Source organism: Nasonia vitripennis (genome assembly GCF_009193385.2).
Source record: "Nasonia vitripennis strain AsymCx chromosome 4 unlocalized genomic scaffold, Nvit_psr_1.1 chr4_random0007, whole genome shotgun sequence".
Lineage (NCBI taxonomy): Eukaryota > Metazoa > Arthropoda > Insecta > Hymenoptera > Pteromalidae > Nasonia > Nasonia vitripennis.
In genome coordinates this window covers 896,978-919,116 of record NW_022279643.1, presented here as the reverse complement: position 1 = coordinate 919,116, position 22,139 = coordinate 896,978, and the positions used below count along the sequence as shown (strand labels likewise).

General features: G+C 36.2%; 1 protein-coding gene across 4 annotated transcripts in view; it reads left to right on the top strand.

Annotated features, from left to right (window-relative positions):
* Positions 1–22,139, top strand: part of LOC103316546 — a 463,261-nt gene that overhangs the window by 398,975 nt on the left and 42,147 nt on the right. For 3 of the 4 annotated variants that reach the window (XM_031929967.2, XM_031929968.2, XM_031929964.2), the window contains one exon: positions 4,509–4,709. In XM_031929967.2, the coding sequence (XP_031785827.1) occupies positions 4,509–4,709 (201 nt within the window). Of the gene's footprint in view, positions 1–4,508; positions 4,710–21,857; positions 21,935–22,139 lie in introns of all 4 variants that reach the window. The other variant, XM_031929966.2, reaches the window with a different exon arrangement.

The window sequence follows — 22,139 nt, the reverse complement described above, 5'->3', positions numbered from 1 at the left end:
TTGTCTCGGCATGGCACGCCTAGCTCGATTTCGCCGATGTACTCACCGACAAGCACACCAGCTTGCGCGCCTAACTCCTCTACTCAGACTGATGCGCGCTCGCTCCCGTACGGCTGCTGCATGCGGTCCCGGCACTGCCGTGCCTAAACCTCCATTACGTTAGCTATCGCTATCTCTCGCCCTCTGGTTCTCGAGGCCGTGCACAAGTCAAGCTTGCCGTTTGCGATAAGCCCGACCTGCTGCGCTCGTTCCGAGGATCGCGCTTTCTCACTTTCTTTCTTTCGTTTTCTCGTTCGTCGCGTCTTCTCAGTGGCTCGGTGGCTCACGCCGAGAAGCTTCCCGGGGATGCTAAGGACGCTTACCTCGTTAGAAGGGGGGACGAACCCTAGGATCCTCTCTCTTCCTTGCAGCACGGGAAACCTTGCTGGCCTCGCGGTCGCTGGCTTACGTATGCTCTCTCTCTCTCTCTCTCTCTCTCTCTCTCTCTGTCTCTCTCTCTCTCTCTCTCTCTCTCTCCACCTATCTCACCCTGGGATGTAGCTTGGCTAGCGTAGCTCGGCAAAGACCTTCTCCTCGCCGTGGCTGGGCTGGCTTAACCTTGTTTTACTCTCTATCTTTCCCCCCCCCCCTCTCTCTCCGCTCTCTCTCTCTCTCTCTCTCTCTCTCTCTCTCTCTCTCTCTCTCTCTCTCTCTCTCTCTCTCTCTCGTGGATGAAGGCTAGTCGACCTGGCACGCTGAGCACTCAGCGCGTTGCTGGATCGGCTGGTCTTTGTAGCACAAAGACACCTCACTCGCAAACGCTATCTAGGCTAAAAATTAGCGTCAGCGGAATCCGTACAAAAACTAACGCGTCTCACCGCAATCGCCTGATCGGCGTCTCTCTCTCTCTCTCTCTCTCTCTCTCTCTCTCTCTCTCTCTCTCTCTCTCACGCAAGGACCTTGCTAAAAACGACGTCTGATTAGCTAGGCGAGGTGCGAGACGAGCTGATTGGCTGCTTATCTCGCACTAGTCCAGGCCAGCAGACGTCTTCCTCGAGCTGGTGACAGTTGGCGAATTCCACGAATTTCCGAGACTGTGGTAAGTCTCGGAAAACGCGGACTTTGCTCGAGCCGATCTTTTGGTCAAGTTGGCTACTCAAGAGTGATGCCGCGCGAAACATGCATAAAGCATTCGTTATTTCATACTTACAAACACATAACTCTAAAAAAAGATCATATCCACAGAAATAATCATTCGCAGCATCCCTTTCATCTAGACCAAATCTACTGACTACATATTATGATATGAATGAGTACATAAAGCATTCGTCATTCCATATTCACGAATGAATCACTATAAAAAAACCGCTGCCAATTCATTGGCACGTAGCTTCCTCCAACTAAATTTATAGTTAAAATAAATAAAATATTCTTTTAATATACAGTATAATCTGCCTGCTAATGTATGAGGCGGTTTTTGATACATAATTTAATATATATGTTTTGGATAGTTCATTGTCCAAAAGTTTGCAGACTCCTCTGTTTTTTTATTATAGAATACGAATGCTGCCGTCAATTTTTTTCCACAGAATATATACATATATATATATATATATATATATATATATATATATATATATATATATATATCAGTATGACATGAATTCATAGGGAGGGACTTTAACAACGTGCAACGACACCCCTATAAGAGGAAGCAAAAGTTTTGAGAAAAATCGGTTTTTACGTTTTAGCTATTTACTTGAGAACCACTCGACGAAGTCGTTAAGAATTCTAGCAGCTGATAGCTATTTTTATGGTTAATCACCAAATAAAATTTTGAAACATTTGACTACATTGTTTTAAAGATATAAGGAACCAAAAAATTAAAAAGAAAAAATTAAACCTTGATATCTTAGGAACCATAGGGGTTCAAAACTTGCGCAATAATCTTAGCCAAAAACACATATAATATCTACATTTTCCCTAAATCTCAAGTGCGATAAGGCCTTTCTACGTCCGTAATCGAGGTAAAAAAAAAATTATTTAATCCAGTTTTCGATTTATTATTGAAAAAATAAGTAGTCAAATTACTTAGAATTTAAATGGGATATAGTTTGACACATGACCCATTGACATGACTTTTGTTGTAAGGTTATGATGTTTGGTTTCAGAGATACTAATTTAAAAAAAAATCTTTTTTATTTTATCTGACGAACAAAGCGGTCGATCTCGAAGACCAAACGAAGAAAAGTAGGTAATTTTATTCTCATTCAAATGCATTTTAGCTTAATTGTTTGTAACAATAGGATGATTAAAAACACGCAAAATAGTGTTTTACAAAAATGGCCATTAAAAAAAATAGTTCAGAAAATAAAAAATAACTGTTTTCCCGAATTCAGAATACAAAAATAGATATGCATGTCAAATTTTATTGATATTGACGAAGTAGTTCCAGAAATATTACAGTATAAATATACACGCACATCTATACGGACATTTTCTAAAAACACTTGATGTGAACTTCTAACTCATCAAAAACTATTTCTAGAAGTTTTGACGGAACTCAAAATTTTACTATTACAAAGTTTCCTCTAGGAGGAAGCAAAAGATTATATCTGCACAAATATTTAATTGTAGCCTCTCTTTTATATTGACTAAATCTACTGGTTACATTTTATGTTATGCGTGAATACATAAAGCATTCGTCATTTTATATTTACAAACACAGAGCTCTGAAAAAATGATCATATCTGCACAAATATTTAATCGCAGTATCCCTGTCATCTGAACCAAATGTACTGATTACATCTCGTGATATGCATGAATGCATACAGCATTTGATATTTTATATTCACAAACAGATGGCTTTAAATGAAAACAGTATATTTGCACAAATAATTACTTGCCGCATCTCTTTCATCTATACCATATCTACATTTTATGATATGCATGAATATATGAAGCATTCGTTATTTCATATTTTCAAATAGATGTCATAAAAAAAATAATCATATCTACACAAATAATTCATTGCAGCATCCCTTTCATCTGGACCAGTCTTAAAATAATCTCTATTTATTCATCTGCATATATGCGCGCGCACATACACACACGTATATATATATATGAAAGCTGTGAAAACAATTAAAAAAAAATTATATTTGGTCTATTTTGTTAAAACCGTCTAAAACTCGTAAAAAAGAAAATTAAATCTGTTTCACGGTAGAACAGTGAATTCTTCATACTCTTGATTACGGTCCCCACCTGATTGTTATGTACAAGCAGAAAAACTTGTTTATTAATTAATTAAAGAATGTCTTCAATAATGGCTGCTACGACATATATATCTAATTCAGGTATATTGGAGCAAGGTAGATTATGGAGAAGACGTTTGATTAATAGTTAATGAACTGTAGATTAATTGATTTATTAGTTTTAACAAAGTATCACGTTGTTAATGCGGAGCACAATCACGCTCAGCGTTGACGAGTTTGTATCACTATTAATATTTATGTGTGGAAGCTCTGTTCGCTAGAGCAGTTGATTTGTAACTAACGTGTAACAGAGCTGATGCGCTCTAATATACTGTGCTGTTGGTCCAAAGGTAGATGGGATAGATGTACTCTCTGGCCTAGGCCGTCTGGCATGTGCCACTAGGTATATGCTTTTTGATGTGTATCGTTCGGCTTGTGCCGTTAGGCGTGTGCCGCTTGATACGTGCGATTTGGGCTATTTGAGGTTACGTTGAGTCCGGGACTCACCCTCCCCCTTAAAAAAAAAACAAATATTTTTAATATATATTATAACATACACACGCACGCTCGCACACACACACAGACATATATATATATATATATATATATATATATATATATATATATATATTTGTGTATATCAAAGTGCGAACAGAGCTTCCACACATAAATATTAATAGTGATACAACTCGTCAACGCTGAGCGTGATTGTGCACCGCATTAACAATGCGATACTTGGTTAAAACTCATAAATCAATTAATCTACAGTTCATTAACTATTAATAAAAAGTGTTCTCCATAATCTACCTTGCTCCAATATTCCTGAATCAGTTATATCTGTCACAGCAGCCATTATTAAAGACAATCCTGAATTCAATTAATTAATAAACAAGTTATCCTGCTTGTACATAACAAGCAGGTGGTGACCGTAATCAAGGGTACGAAGAATTCACTGTTCTACCTTGAAACAGATTTAATTTTCTTTTTTACGAGTTTTAGAGGTTTTTAACAAAATAGACTAAATATATTTTTTTTTAATTGTTTTCACACCTTCAATATATCTGGGCCAAATCTTGAAAATGTTGTGATGATGATGTTACGCAGTAAAGCGTGGTTTCTTTGAGATCGCATAATGTAAGCCATTTTGGTATAGGACCAAGATTATATTATTTATTACTTCTTAGTACAACAGGATAAATACTTACAAATAAATGTGTCAGATCAATACATCTAATATACAAACAAAATAATAAAATATTATTTTCAATTTTACAGGAAATGGAAAATATTCGAGGCGAAATATCAAATCTTAGAACCCAAACAAACATGGCAATGATACGATCTCAATCTCAGCCCGTATTGAAGGACTCTGATTTGCCTGCACTTTCTAACCCGTCTCGAGTAAAGAAACTCACAAAATTCTTTGGCGTCGAGCCACCACTTTTAAGACTGTTTCTCCGAGAACTTGGCTATGAAGTAAGTTTAACCAAATGTAATTTATAGATCTTGTGTAAAAATGTGAATTGAACCTTGTATGTGTGTCAGACAAGGCTGAAATTACATTTTCGCTCATTAAATGAACCAAATATTTCGATACAACAGATACAAAGCTTGATTTTACCTACATTTTTACGACATGCCGTGCGGTGAGCCATGTCTTGCACACAGAGTATCAATAACAATTGTTTTAATATTTTACTTCTACAGTTTATGCAACAGATTCGAAAATTTATATAATGATAATATTGGTAATCTACGATGAATTTAAAACTTAATAAAATTTGTCCCGGGTCCCTGCACTATCAGGCAACTTAGAAGCACCAAAAACTTAGTTTCCCTTGCCGTACTCTTTATGTCAGCATAAGAAAGCATAGTTAAAGAAGCTTAATGGCGCAATGTTGACCTGCAAAGTGATAAGAAACAAACTTCGCTTTTCACGGTGAACTTGGGAACACCAAAGTAGCCACGCCTGCGTCCTTATGGTGCAAAGTCATCTACGGCACCCTGATGATATTATAATCATTACTATTGGTGACGTAATCACTATCAACACTGTAAAGGTTATATCATAAACCCGTCCATACCAGAATCGATGTCATCTACATAATATTAAAATTCTTTCATTTGGAAAAATTTTTTGTATGCGCTAATAGTCTAAGTTTGAGTGTATACAAATGCGAAATAAAAATTATCAGATGTGGTTTAGATCAGATGATGTTGGGGACAATTATAATAGGAAATATACGAATCATATAGTATACATATGTGTATCACAATATATATCGAAAGCCAACATAAGATTTTGAGTTTTTTTTTTATAATACACATATCTGGTGTACTTTTCCGTAGACGATCTCCCGTCGACTTCAAGGTCATTTCGACTATTCAAATGTTTCTTCGATAAACTTTGAGACCGGGCACAACTCAGTCACCTACCTACCTCGTGGCTGCGATAGGAACGGCGAAAGAGTGGTTGTTGCAGTGCAGCGGGAGTAGACCTCGTGGCCTTAAGGGAGTGTGTGGCCAGGTGTAGCGGGAGGACGAGCGGCAATTAACAGCCCATCTCGTGACCAATATACGGGACCGGCTTTTACAAGATCTTCCACCCGGCGACACGCCAGAAATACGCCTTCGGAGCAGCAACAATCTTCCAGGACTAGTACGCACGCGCGCGGCTCTCTTTCCATGCGTTTTCAGAGCTCTCTGCTCTCTCACTTACCTCTCTGCTAGAATAATATATTTTATTAAGATACATATTATTAATATACATATGTTTAAATGTTTTGTGGGAGAGAGGGAGTTAACAAGTTTACGTGAGTCAACTCGTTAAATGCCCCACCCGCAGACGCTGGTAGCACGTGGTCTAGGGGTTCAAAAGCTGCGCAATAAACTTAGCCAAAACACATATAATATCTACATTTTCCCTAAATCTCAAGTGCGATAAGGCCTTTCTACGTCCGTAATCGAGGCAAAAAAAAACTCATTTTATCCAGTTTTCGATTTATTATTGAAAAAATAAGTAGTCAAATTACTATATTTTATAATAATAATTTAATATAATTAATATATTTTATTAAGATACATATTATTAATATACATATGTTTAAATGTTTTATGGAAGAGAGGGGCTTAACAAGTTTACGCGAGTCAATTCGTTAAATGCCCCACCCCCAGATGCTGGTAGCACGTGGTCTACTAGTCTTTCTCGACCACAGGGAAAGAAAGGATCATAACTAAAAAAATACAAGTCATTGGCACTTAGCTTCCTCCTATTCCGCTAGTAAAAGATAATTACATGTTTTCTAATAAATCTGTACGGATGTATGATATTCTTTTGACGATTTGAGAGTTAAGATGCATGTACTCTATATGAGTCAATAAAACTTAACTAAGTTTCATGTTTTAATCAGCAAATTTTTACATTTTCTTAAAAAAACGCGCCGTGATATCTACCACTAGGTGGTGAGGAAACGATATCATCTAAATTTTATTTACATAAACTTTAGAGATACATATTTGTGGCTGACAGACAAAATGACTGCGTGCATCGCTGCAAAAGTATCAAGTTATGTAGTTATGTCGAAAACTTTTTACTTATTTAGACTGTGGTTCTTGCCCGTGAAATACGGCAAGACTGATTGCAAGGCAATCGGCCCACCATCTTTCTTATCATCCTTAATCACCATGATTAGTAAAAAGTTTCGCAGTGTTGTTATCAAGTTAAAACGGTTAAAAAAATGTGTAAAAATTTAATCTAAAATATCTCAAAATCTAATAGAGCTAATGGGAAGCCTAGAGAAAGGGATCAAGATACCATGAAAATCTGCCTAAATCTAATTGAGGTCTGCCCCTGCGCCTCGGTGCTACTGAAGTAAAAATTTGTGCAGCAGTGTCTGTAATCGCATTCGTGGCTGGTGCTGATTGTACAATCGTTGCATGATCGTTTTTCTTTGACGAAGTTGACAGCTCTGATGCTTGCCGTCTAGATCTTGCAGTTCTTGCACGTCTTCTCGGAACTGTTTTTCGTTATGGCACGGCTTTGAGTTGCACACGGCAACTTCACCCACGTTTTCTCCTTGTTCTGTCTGAAGCTTGTAAGAGTTCATTCCAACACAAGCCGTGATAATAAATTACCCGCATACTTCGGTCTGAGCTTTGCAGCGATAGCTTAAGCAGTGATAGCTTAAATACCCAATTGAAAAAAGTCTTTCTAGTAGTGAAGCCTCATTCTCCAAAAATTGACTTTCCGTTCGTGCGCAGGACCTGATGTTCATAAGAAGTGACCTTATATTATACAACATACTTGCTCAAAACAACTTTTTTCAGTTAAATTCATTATGTATATTAAATATACTATATTCTACATGATCACCATGTATATGCAACTTTCTAGACAATTGGTAAATCCCTTACAAAAATAATTTGCATAGATCTGTGCATTGGTCTCTGCAGATATTTCTGCACAGATGTTGTAAAATCTAAAATTTTTATTTTACAAGATATTAAATAATTTTTATTAAAATCAAATTATTGAAAAATGAAAATTTTTAAGTTTACTTGAGTTGTTTCTTTATCATACAGATGGTAACACCCGTATAGGCACTCATTATATATATATTTTTTTGCTATTAAGAGTATTCGAAAAATAAAAAGGATACGGTCCAAATATTGTGCAGAGATTTGTGCAGAAATTCTTCTAGGGCCTGCACCAGATGGTTGCGCAGCCCAAGCTCTTCTTGGAGAAAAATAACCTGTACATTAGAGTACAAGCGCGCTTATATAAAAGTGTAATGTGCTTTTTCCGGGGTTCCCCCTATATTGATGTAGGTGTTAGCCTTAGATGATAAGCTGTTGATGTTGTAGGGGGAGCCCAGGACGACTGCTTTGGTTTTAAGGACATCGAGTTTAAGATGATTATTTGCAGCCAGCCCATTATCCTATCGGCATTAGCACTCATCTTTGCGGAACAAAAAAAGAGCTCCTCAAGGTGGTATTGACTGTAAATTTGCAAGTCATGTGCATTGATCAGATAAGATACATCAGAATCTAAACAAAAACTGATGTCATTGCCGTATATCGCGAACAGTAGAGGTCCCAGAACGGATCCTAGTAACACTCCGGTGTTAAGAGGCCGGAAGGTGGATTTTTCGTGGTTATCGCCAACAACGACCTGTTCTCTTCCTGCAAGGTAAGAGGCAAGCCAGCGGATGACTTGCTCAGAAATGCCGAAGGAAAATAGCTTTTTAAGGAAGCCTGACATCATCAGTTAACTTTATTAAGCCGGACTAAGTAATGTGGCCGGTGCGAAAACCAGTCTGCAGGTTATCTAGTAGAAGTCTTGATTTGAGATATCCAGAAAGATATCTGTGCACCAGCCACTTGTAATGCCCCGTACACGCTCCATAGCGTATTTAAAAAATAAAATATTTCAACTTTATTTTCGGGGTTTTTCTATTGCCCCACTCTTACCGTCGAAGCTCTACACCTCCGCTGAACAGCCAGCAGCACCACATCATACGATGACGTAACAGAGCCACAGCAGCCAGCAGCAGCAGAGTGGGAGCGCGATGCGAATCGATATATACCTATATCGATGACGCAGCGGCAGCGAAGCGCACGCATCCTCGTACGCTTATCGGTATGTAGGTGTGTGGAGCGAATGCGCGAGTGTTTTCAGCGGTTTAGTTCCCGCTCGCTTAGCTTCTTATAAAAGGCCATGCGCGGCCTAGGGCTAGCCATTGGTTGCAACAACTTAACCGCCCTAGTCTCTACTCAATTGCAATTACAGCGTTGAGTAGATATTTCTATACTTATACAAATTTTAATATTTAACTTACAAACGTAAATTTACGGCTCATTTTTTTTCATTATCTAAATTCGATTAACCATTCTCGCAATTCTAGCGCTCTAGTTTCTACTCTAGAGCAATTTACACCTTGAGTAGAAATAATTAGAAATATTTAGAAAATTTGCAACTTGTATAAACTGATAACGCAATTTCAGCGTATCATTTAGAAAGACTTAGCTTAAACATATAAATCTTCGTCTACTCATAAATTTAATTTGATTAGTGTTAGATGACGCAATTTACGCGCATCTAATAATGAACTTTATATCACCGGAGAAAATACTTGCGAATTCATGTTATCAAATGTGTGGCAAAGGTATGGCATCAAAACTTGATGAGAAATGAGAATATTTTTAAGCTCTTCGTATGCTTTATGAGCAGTTGGCGACCATTGGAAAGATGTAAGAAGCATGTCCTGAAGTGGTAGAGCTTTTGTAGCTAAGTCAGGAATGAATGAATTGTAGTACGTAGCTTTACCAATAAACAAATCTAATTCTTGAGGTGTAGAAGGTTTAGATGCATCACGAATTGACTTGATGTGAGAATCTGATTTATGAATGCCTTGTGTATCTAGTTTATGACCCAAAAATTCTACAGAATTTGTAGCGAAAACACATTTACGTCGATTAAGACTAACACCATTTTCAAAAAGACAGATCAAACACGTTTCCAGAATAATCAACAATTCTTCATGTGTAGGAGTATTGAGGGTTAAAGCATTACTACACTCGTCGTCAGCAGGAAGATGAGTGTAAGCATCTGTAATATCAAGATGTGCGTAAATTTTGGCTCTTTTTACTTTGTTGAAAATGTCACTAGGTTTTGGAATAGGACATTCATCTATTATTATACGTGGATTCAACGTAGGTTTATAATTTCCAGTTATACGAATATCACCATTTTTTTTAATAACGACGTGTGTAGACGAAGCCCACTCGGAAAAATCAACATTTTTGTAAAATCCAGACGCAAGTTTAGCGTCAATTGCTTATAGATTTGCATAGAATATTTGTCGCGTAACGCATATTCTATATCTTGAGCACGAGCAAAAACAGGAGAAGTTCCAGGTTTAAAATGTACCGTAACTGAAGGTCCAGTAAGCTTTCCAGCTGTTTCACTGAAAACTTCAACGTACCTTGTCAAAAGTTGATCCAGCTGTGTATGTTGGTCACGAGTTAATGAATATGGAAGAGTAGAAAGGGCATTAACCTTAATTGGAGAAAAGAGTTCGGTCCAATCAATTTCATGACTGAATTGTGCGATCCATTCACGACCAAATAAGGAATCGTAAGAGCCTTGAATAACGTAGACCGGAAGTTGACGAGATGTAGAACCAAATGAGAAATTAACAGAGCAAGTCCCGATGCAGTTGAGGCGATGTTGTGAGTAACTCATGAATTTCTTAGAAGTTAGCTGTAATTGAAAATTAGGTTTGAGTTTACGAAGTGTATCGCTACCAATGAAACCATATGGTGCACCAGAATCTAATTCCATATTTAATTTGTGGCCTTCAATGAGCACTTGAAGTATTTTCTTACCACAAGACTTATCAATAACGTGGATTTCATCGACTGCGTTGAAACATTTCAATGTATCTATTTGTTGTGCAGGCTCTTCAGAATGTTGTATTTAAGAAGTAGAAAGTGAAGATGAAGCTCTGCAAACTTTCGCTATGTGCTCACGTTTTTTGCACGTATGGCACTCAGAAGTACGAAATGGACACTCACTGCGTTTGTGACGTTCTCCGCATCCATAACAAGCGTACTGACCTTGTTGTTCACCATGATCTTGCTTCCGAGAAGCACTGCGCGATGTATGTGAAGCATTCCGTTTATGCTTGAAATGCGTCGTTGAATAAGATAGTGCATGTATCTTATTAGAAGTAGAGGTACCCTCATCCGCTGTTTGACGAGTTGACTCCAATGTATGTGCTATTTTGTAAGCGTCTTTGAATGTAGTAGGTTTCTTGGCGATTATTTCGTCGCGCATATCACGATCGGTGAGACCATGTAGGAGCTGTTCAATCAGCATCCTGTCGAGAAATGTGTCGTATTCGCAGAACGTAGCCCCTTATTTTAATCGTAGTGAGAAATTAGCAATGGATTCATTCTGTAGCTGTACAATTTGTCGGAACTTAACACTTTCTGCATATTTATTTTTCTTGACGTCGAAATGTGCAATTAAAACAGTGCGAATTTGTTGGCACGACTTTCTGGTGTATCAGGAGCAACAAGAATTTTTAGAGCATTATTAAGTTCTGAGCCATATATACTCGAACGAAATCACCGTATTCTTCTTCTGAAATTTTACTCAGTTGTAATGCCCACTCGAATCTTTTGAAATAATCGTCGACTGTCGTTCCGTCGGACGAACGATATTCTTGATACTTGAACGGAGGAGCTTTGGGTTGAACTTGAGAAGTAGATTCAGGCTAGTTTGTAATAGGAGTGGTAACTTGTGGAATAGCAATCCTCAGAGCATCCGCCAACGCCTTGGTCACAGCAGCAATCAATGCAGTAGAAGGTTCCTCTACGTTCGACATGGTTATGTTGACGTTGATTTGTATTGAAAATATGCACTTTTCACTATTTCTCTCTGCGTGATGTTGAAGTAGAATATAGAAAATCAAGTAATCGGCGTATTTTCGAAACCAATTCTGACACTAAAATATTGTATATGTATAGAGTAAACTTAGAGAAAGTGCAAAGATGTTTACTCAAAGATGGGTTTATTTTGAATGACAGTTATTATTTACAATCAATAATATGAAGTTGCATGAAAAACAATAGAACTTAAAAAGAACGTTAATTGAAATATACTACAACATTAGTAGTCACATGATCGTATGGCGTATAACAAGCAAAAATACAATAATAAAATAAACATTTCAAAATAGTTTCAAAAAAATTTCGCAATGTATCTAGTAATTTCAAAGCAAAACAAAATATTTTCATCGCAGTATAACAAAATTTACAGCATAGATTACGCTCTCTTTTTAGAGTTAATGTAAGACAATAATTTAGTGAAAACTTACAGCTAACTATGATTACTAATAATAAAATTCGCCATAAGCTAATTAAACTACATAGTTCTGCTTAAGCGTATGTAGATAAATTAATAAACTAGACATAAATATATCGAGAGTTTTGCTAATCCTTATCTTTTGAGGTAGGGAGTCCCACAACTGCATACCTCGAATTGAAAAGTAACGCTTATAAATTTTCGTAGTAGCAGTAGGAATCATAAAGATCGAAGTCTGAGTGTTGAGGTACTGAGTGAGGTAGACGGGAGGATTGTTTATAATAAAGGAGTTTATTGATATATATGCAGAGCATGCCGAGCATGCGTGTGCTTTCCAAGAGCATACAGCAACGAGTAGGCAGAGTCGTAGTCGCGCCGTAACTGTATGTCGTACGACTCACATATATAGTACTGGAGGGGAGCCGCACATGTGTGTGTCATTCCTGTACGCTATGCTACCTACGGCGCACAACGAGACGATACTCACTGTAGAGTAGTTGCGTGTAGCGCTTCTGCGCAACCTATCTCTAGATGCTCTGGTATTATTATTATTATTGTTATCGTTATAAAGGAAGGACTTTATAGATTCCTGGCTCTTAGGCTGTAAACCCATTGTACCACCCTTCGTCATGACATGCCCTACGTAGGTAAGCCTGCTCTTCTCCAGAAGGTCAATATAACTATCGCGTCGAGTGCCCTAATCTCCTCGCACGGCATTTTCTTCACCCCCTCGCACCATCTGCAAACACCCATAGCCTCCTTCCCCATCTTCAGAGTGTGATGCTTTAAGCGGATATGCCTGATCACTATCTGTGTCAAGAGTCAGGAGTAATTTCTGCTGCCTCCTACGATGCACTTGGTCCAGCCGACATTGGTGTCGTATCTCATTATCGCTTTGGCTTGTCTGCATCCTTGAGTTCCTTGCCATTCTTCAGTATGCTACCTCCCGACCCAATCCCGGATTTCACTCGCCAACAGGCACCATGCGGCACCTGTGTAGGGCTCCGGCCCGATTGGGCGGTATTTAGCTCCCAAAGCTGCAAGTCTGTCTGCTATTTCGTTGCCCCTGATCCCGGTGTGCCCTGGGACCCGAAGCAGCCTGACCTTATTGTTGTGAGCGGTCAGCTGATTTAAACCACTTTGCATTCACAGACCAGTCTGGACGTCGTCCTATGAGTTATAAGTGCCATGAGAGTTGCCTGACTGTCTGAACTAATCGTGATTATTCTATCCATTGGGCCAAGTTCAATATTCCTCTGAGCGCAGATCAGTATAGCGCATATTTCGGTCTGGAAGACCGTAGCATACCGCCCAAAAAAAAAGGTTTCCTTCTCATCCCTTCGGCAGTAGTACCCCGAGCTACTGCCAGTCTCTGCCCTAGAGCCATCTGTGTACCAAAAGTACGCCATTCCCGGTAGACTGTCCCTTCGGGCCCTCCATTTCTCTCTCGTTAGTTTGACGACCCCATATCTTCTTCCAAAGAAGTAGCGCGGGATCATCATATCCGTTTTAATAGAAAATTCCGGCAAGAGACCCACCCCGCCCAAGAGCTAGGTGTACCTCGTGCCTTGTGTCCATTGTCCATACGCATTGAGTCTGTGCGCTGCCTTAGCAGCCGTCCCAATGATAGTAAGATGGAGTGGTTCTACCTTCACAAGGATTCCATGTGCCTTGGTAGGCGTGGTCCTATAAGCCCCTGTCGACCCCCTCAGCACCTGTCCCCTGAGTTTCTCTAGTGCTGCTCTAGCACCCACCAGCTCCGCCCTTGGCCACCAGACCAACGCGGCGTAGGCCAGACGAGGTACCAGAACAGCCCTGTATAACCACAGTATAATCAGGGAAATGGCCCGGGCATCCTATGAATTGACAACTGCTTCAATAGAGGTGCAGTTAAACGCTCCCTTTATGTCTAGAAATACTCCCATTATTATCTGTATGTGTACCAGATACCAGTACAGATCCAGAGCTGGGCCTCGTAGCATCCCTTGCTCCAAAAGCCCCCGCCTCCCGTTCCCGTTTACGCCTCCGGGCCTCTTTCATCCATTGTGCTTCCAAGATTTTCGGTCGCAACTTCAGAAATTCAAGCCCGTCGGTTACTAGATCTGCCAGAGGGTTCTGTGAGACACCCCCCCCCCCCCCCGCGCCCCTCCAGATCCGTGTCGGATACACCAGCAATGCGCGTATTTGCCCCTGCCAGCGGTTGTTGCATGTCCTACCCTATGATGACCTGCCCACCCTGAGACAGCTCCGGTTTTGCGGTGGGGTGCCCTACCTCCGGTTGACTAGGTGGTTTAGCTCTGTAGCCTTCAGCATCACTCCCCCTGCTCCCCCATCTAAATTTTTTGAAATAGGTTGTATAAAAAGTCTCACAAGTAGCTAGGGAAACAAAGATCCGCCACCACAGAGCCATGCATGTTGCAGTAAGGCTAGATACTCAGAGATTTCGCCAGGTTTCTCTAAAGCATCGTTTGCGACCGACTAGTACCCTAGTGGCTAACTAGTCCCCTCAGCACGATGGCTCACACCTTGGGATTAGAAAAATACCCATTGCGCCTCCTCCCGAACGCAATGGGGGCTGCCCTTAGCCCCCGGTCAGTCCATAGGTCGCCCTCGGGGAACCCCGAGGCCCGACCTCGGTCAGGGGAGAGGCCCGACAGCAGTGCCCATTTAACGGGGATCCTATCGGGAAGGCTACTCTTGAGCCCGAGAGGCGGTATCCCGCATCAGCCCAATTTCGCCGCCACGCCAAGACGACCCGAGTTCGGGACGTCACGCTCCCGTCACCGAAGTTGAAGCGACCACGAAGACTCACCGGATGAGCCCCCACACCAGGCCCTAAAAAGCGGGCACTCGATAAGGTGGCAACCCCCGGTGGAGGAATGCTCTGGTATAGTGTACAGACAAATGTACTATACATAATCTAACACGCCTCCTTACATTTATACTGCACATTATATTTTTACATTTAAAAATTCTCTAAATTTTACAAACTTTTCTCTACATAGTGCTTTAGTAAAAATATCCGCAACATTTTTATTCGAGTCGATTTTACAAACCTCGATCAATTTTTCTTCTATACTTTCATTAAAAGTATGATAGTATATTTCAATGTTCTTGGAATTTTTTTTTATATTACCTTTGTTTGCAATATTAATCGCATCCGAATTGTCTTCGTAAATCTTTATCGGTTCTTCAATATTTATTTCGAATATTTTTAACAATTCTCGAATAAATTCTATTTCGCTAACAACTTCGGATAGAGCGACATACTCTGCGTACGTCAATGCTTTAGTGGTACATTTTTGTTTCCTCGATTTCCAATCAATTGCATTTCCAAACATTTGTATTACATACTCTGTCGTAGATTTTTGATATATAATATCGCTAGCCCAATCAGCATCAACATAACATTCTATAATACAACAATTTTCATTCCTTTTATAATGCAAGATCAGATCTTTTGTTAAATACAAATACTTTAACACTCTTAGAGCATATTTTCAATATGTTTCACTATAACTATTTTGGTATCTACTAAGGTAATTTACAATAAAACTTATATCTGGTCTCGTATTTGAACTTGTGTATAACAAAGCAGCTATCAAGTTTCTATATTTAATGTTTGACTCACAGCTTTCAGCCTTTCCAAGTTTCGAAAAAAGTCTCCATAGGAGTACTATACAATCTACTATCTTTTATTTTATATTTATCAGCAAGTGACTCTATATATCTCATTTGACATGAAGTCAGTTTATTTTCTAGATCATTGTAATTTATATTTATTCCACGATACTCTTTGATTTCTCCTAAGTTTTTCATTTTAAATATATCTGACAAAAATATAAATTTCATCATTTTCTTTTCCTTTTTTATATAAACAGAGATTTGCATTACTTCTCTTAAATGCTAATTTTGTAATAAACTTATCATAACAAGTATACCAGTCTTTAGGACTTTCTCTCAATCCATACAACGCTTTTGTCAATTTGTATACTTTATTTGATCCATCTTCGTAACCTTTGGGTTGATAGACATACACTTCCGAATTTATTTTTCCATTTAAGAAGGCAGTTTCTACGTCAATTTGCTCAATTTTTAAACTCTTTTGGCAACAATATGAAAGCAAGATTTTTAAAGTTTGATTCTTTGCAATTGGGACGTATATGTCATCAATTACATCAGTTTGTTGAAATCCTCGCACAACTAACCTAGCTTTATATCTATCGTCTGATTTTCTCGTGTAAACCCATTTAACGTCTAGTATTTTTTTATCTTTGACTCCATTAACTAATTTCCAAGTTTTATTCTTATTTATACACTCTATCTCTTGATTCATAGCTTTTTGCCAATTTTTACTATCGTTACTATTCAACGCCTCCTCAAACGTACAGGGTGCATCTTCTCTACAATAATGTACGGAAATATTATTATTACTATTGTTTATAAACTGTTCTAAAGATTGGTTTATAAATGAAGGCGAAGCAGTATTTGGATACCTTATCGGACTCTTTCTTACATGCGTAGATCTGCGTGGAGTGTTAGACTTTAAATTTACATTCTCAATTTTCTTTATAATATTTTGTGCTCTTTCGCTCTCATCTGCACTTTCAAAAACATTATCGTCAAGATCACTGTCAATATCAGTTTCTTTTTCCCTACTTGACTCGAGATTCGAGATAGATAGAAATAAATATTCATATTCACTATCATCAAAACCTATACATTTTTCATGTTTTTCCACAACATCAACATGTCTTGCAACAGTTATTTTATTATTAACTTGTACTCTATAACCGACTTTGCTATATCCTAACAGAATTCCCATATCCGCCTTCTTATCCCTTTACAATTTTAAGTGTTCTACATTTGGCATTTTAAAAAAAAATATTTTATACGGAATTTTTCTTTTAATCGTGTTAGTTAATGTACGATTTTTCAAATACGTTGCTGCGCATATGATTTCGGGCTAATATTTTTTATCTACGTGTGCTTTATTTAACAAACAACGTGCCATGTCCATAATTGTTCTATTGAAACTTTCCGCTGTACCGTTTAATGCGTGTACATATGCTGGACAATTATTTATGAAAATACCCTTCTCTTTGGCAAATTTGTAAAATCGATTATTTAAATATTTCTTGCCATTGTCACATCAAATTTTCTTTACTCTTTTTCCCATTAAATTTGCAGTTTCATTTATGTACTGAACCATGCTGTAACGTTGTGGCCTTGCTAGCACGAAATCGGATAAGTGTGTCCCACCGAGCTTAGCGACTGACGCGCAATGCTACTACGTTAACAAAAGGATCGTCGGGTGGCGACCAGGAACTCGCCTCGGCTGCTCAGCATCTTCGTCTTGACAGAGAGAGGGAGAGAGATAGACTGGCCATACTTCATATAAATCTAATTTTCTATTTTATTTATTAAAAATATTCTAATTTAAAAATTATAAATTTGCATTGCACGGCTTCGTATTCTGCGACGCAGCACAAACAAAGTTCGAGGCGCCAGATTGTTGCTCGCAATTTCCTTGACTAGGCACAAATCTTACGACAGGGCCGCTGCCCGCCATGTACCGATCCCGATTACTGTACCTGCGCGCGCTCTGAATGGCTATTTCTATGGACTGCCTAATTGCACAGTCCAGACGCTCGCCTGCTCTTAAGCCCTACGGAAAATATTTTTTTTTGTCACGCAGCTGCGTCGTCATTTTATTTTATTTAAACTTTTATATTTTCTTATTTAACTTATGACGTAACACCCCCACCCTTAAACTATTACTAGGGTCTGAAAGACCATAGTAATTATTACTCTCCTGAATAATGAAAATATACATGATAAACTTTAAAATCTAACTAGAATGAATTTTGATTGCTCAACATCTGCGTATCTCCCAGAATTCTCGCGTTCTCACCCGTTTGTCACTCTAAAATTCGAAATATTTTTTACTTGACTTGAACATTTTGATATACTATGTTGTCCTATATTCTTCGTAAATACTGCATCGTCTTTCAATGTGTTTTGCTTCTTTGAATTGAGTTGTTCTTGTTGAATTTAAGGGGAGGTGGGACCTATAGCTTCGCAAATCCGCCACGGGGTATTTAGTATTTCAAATGACGAAAAAAAACTAAAAGCCATATTGACATTTTCTTTCGGTAGAATGATTCACTTATCTCAAACCTATAGCGCTCTGCTCATTATATTCATGAAATTTCAAATTAAAAAAATTTAACATGTAAAATTGGTGTTTGAGGTTAGCGCTGTAATCGCATAAACACGCGTAAACACCCGCTTGTATTTCACAACTTTTACAAAAACCAAAAGTCCGATTGGTATTTTTTTTTTGTAGAATGATTCACTAAACTCAACACTATGGCGCTCTGGTCTTGGTTTTTCGTTGCAAGCTTTATTCAAAAAGTTATATGGAACAGAAAAACAGTGTTTTCAGGTCCCACATCCCCTTAAATACCAAATAATGATTAGATGTATTCTTGTAAACTTTTGTATTATTTACATAGATTTAACACTTTTATCTTATGCTCTTTGTTTTCTGCTATGCTAAATTGTGGTCCAATTTGAAAATGGCGCCCTTCTTAATCACACTATTACCAACTAAGGAACATTATAAAATAATATGTATTCATAAAAATAGTAATCAGATTAATATGTTTTCTTTCTCCTTGGTTTGAAATAAAGTAATTTGCTGATATTTTACTTCAGTTAATATCTTTTGGATTCCATGAATTTTCTTGATTGTCCTTGATTTGATTGAGTATTTCATTTTCTTCGTTTTCTCATGCTGTCTCTTCTTTTTCTATTTTCATTTTTCTTATCAAATTTATAGTTCAAATTTTCAAAATGTATAATTTTTCAGACAAACCCACAAAAACTCCAAAAGCCACAAATATTGAACTCTACAAAACTTAATGCTTACAATAATATAAATTTTTATCTATTCTTAAACTTAATAATTATCGCTTTTATATAATTTATCTATGCGCTCTTAATTTTCTATTTTACTTGTTCTATCTTTTTACATTTCTAATTTACCACTGAATCTAAACTTTTATTACGTAATAATCTTACTTTATAATTAAAATATTTTCCGTATATATATATATATATATTTTTTTTTTTTTATTTGATCTCTTCTAGTAATTGAATTGGTTCATCATTCACTTTTATTACGTAATAATCTTACTTTATAATTAAAATATTTTCCGTATATATATATATATATATATATATATATATATATATATATATATATATATTTTTATTTGATCTCTTCTAGTAATTGAATTGGTTCATCATTGGCTTCTTTTTCTTTACTCGTCATCTTTAATCTTCAAAATCTTATATATAGTCTATTGTTGATAAATACAATTCATTTTCTTAGTAATTTATAACAGAAATTTACATCAAACTTTTACATAATTTTTCTATCCTGCTGTATGTATTGTGATTTTAAGTTCGTTTACATCTCTAAAACTAGTCGCTGATTATTTTTCTAAATAAAAAAAATTATATACTTTCTCAAATTTTTACAATATATTAGTCTAAATTATAATAATTTAAATACCAAAATTGACCGAATTAAATTTTCCACCTTTTTCTACATATTTCTTTCTTTCCTACTCTTAATTTTATTTACTATCTTAACTACTTGTATACATTTCTAACTTAATCTTAACTACTATATTTTTCTTTTTTTACATTACTTAAATATACACCATATATTCATAATACTGAATTACATTTTATTCCAAACTATTGTACTAAATTCTATAAGGCTATTTTTGAATTAACTTTAATACTAAATAATGTAATACATTACTTGACTTTACATACCTAAACCTCTTTGCATAGTGAATAAAGCCTTGGCTCATTTTTCATTAATTTTCTTATAATAACCTTTGGACTACATTTATTCTTTTTCCTCTTTAACTTATCTGAAATCTGTAAATTTAACTTCTACTTTCTCTTTTCGTTAATCTTATCAAAATCAATCCAAACATATCTCTTTTTCTTTAATTTACAATAGTCTTTCGACCCAACCTTTTGCTTTTTAGCACTTTAAACCTTTTTCTTTTAACTTTCTGTTCATAAATTTACTTTCATTTTTATTCTTATTCTTCTTTCGTGACTTTCTATTGGATTGAAAATATTGACTTCTTTATTTTCGTTGATTTTCTTGACTATTAAATTAAAATATAAATTGTTATTAGGTTGAATCGATCCTTTTTCTATGTTAACACCTTTTTTATTTCACAATTATCTTTCAAATGACTAACATCCTCTTCTTTACAAATTTTTATTTACTATAATTTAATTTCTTGATATTTTATCTAAATGACTTACTATACTTATTTTACTTTGAACTTCGGGTACTTGTTTTTCTACTTTATTTATAAAATATGCTCTCAATTCTTTTAATCTTTTCTGCTCAGATTTTAATTCATTATTTATTCTTTTTACGTTAACTATTGCTTTCACTAAACTATGAAATGATTCTTTTACATTCTTTCTCAATCCAGGTTTTAACCCTACAATAAAATAATCTATTAATTTTTGTTCAGTTAAATCTGCAATATCTTCACTTAATCTAAACATACAGATTTTTCTTAAATGTTTCTTTAATTGTAAAATTGACTGTAAGTATTCCTGAATATTACTATAACTATAATGACTTTTATCAAAATATATTTTACATACTCTTATTTAAATAAACTATCATCAAATGATCTATCAACTCATTTATTGTTTCGAAATTCTTGCATTTTACTAAATCTCTTACTTCACCTGTAACTTTGTTAATTACCGCTTTCAATATAAATTTCTTCTAACTCTGAATGAACTATATCTGATAATTTGATACATTGTTTGACAAATCTTTCAATTTGATTTACTGTTTCTAATATTAGAAAATGATATACATAATGATCATCAACACCTTTAATTCATCATAATTAATATACGCTCTTAAAATCACATTTTTCGGAATAATTTTCAACTGAATTCAAAATTTTAGCTTTTGTATTAATGTTTCATCTTCAACTATTTTGCTATTCCCTATATGTCCTACTTTTTCTGTACTAATTTTATTAGTATAATCATTTTCCTTTTCTAAAAACTTTTTATTTTCTAAAGCAATACTATTTTCTTGGACTTTAATAAATTTATCTGGATGTTCTTTAGTTGTACCTTTGTCTGTAGCAATTTTAACAAATATTTCTCTATCACTTTCATTTCTAAGTCTATCTGCAAATGTTTTTACTAATTTTTCTTCTATCAATCTTTTTTCTGAATCTGTTATTTCCCCATCTCTTGATTTTATTAAGTTTTTTAATTTATTTCCAATAATTCTTAATCTTCTTGCAAAAACTATCTCTTCATAATTCTCTTCATTCTCTAACTGATACGCTCTATTTAATTCTTTAAAACTCTTTTTGATCTCTTTATTGTAATCCATTTCAAATAAAAAGAAAATGTATTTACATCGTTCACAAAAAAATTAAACCTAATATTCCAATTTATTATTTTGTATAGTATTGTCAAAACAACCTTTAACCCATATATGTTTTTTAACTATTAATTTCGTTTCATATTTATCTTTTACTTTTTACTCTAAAACCAATTCAGCTTAGAGGCAATTTTGCATAATAATTGCTTTGGTCAAGAAAGTTGGAATTAAAATTGCCTCTTATGATAGTGCAACAATTCAAGTATAATGTATTCGGTTTCGTCGATTTCAGTATTATTGGAGTGCTGAAGTGTATAAAAACCGATACCGTCTCGTATGTAGTAGGCCAAACCTCCTTCTTGAATGCAAGTACGTTATCTCTTATTATTATTATTATTATTATTGTTTTTATTATTATTATTATTATTGTATTTTTTTTTGTTTTTGTTTATCCGAAGAGTTGGAGGAATGCATAATGCACCATGACAGGAGCCGTGCGAGACTTCCCGTGTGTGAGGCTCTCCTGGTGTGAGACAACACCAGGCATACTCACTAAAACTTCCGCTCTCAGAAG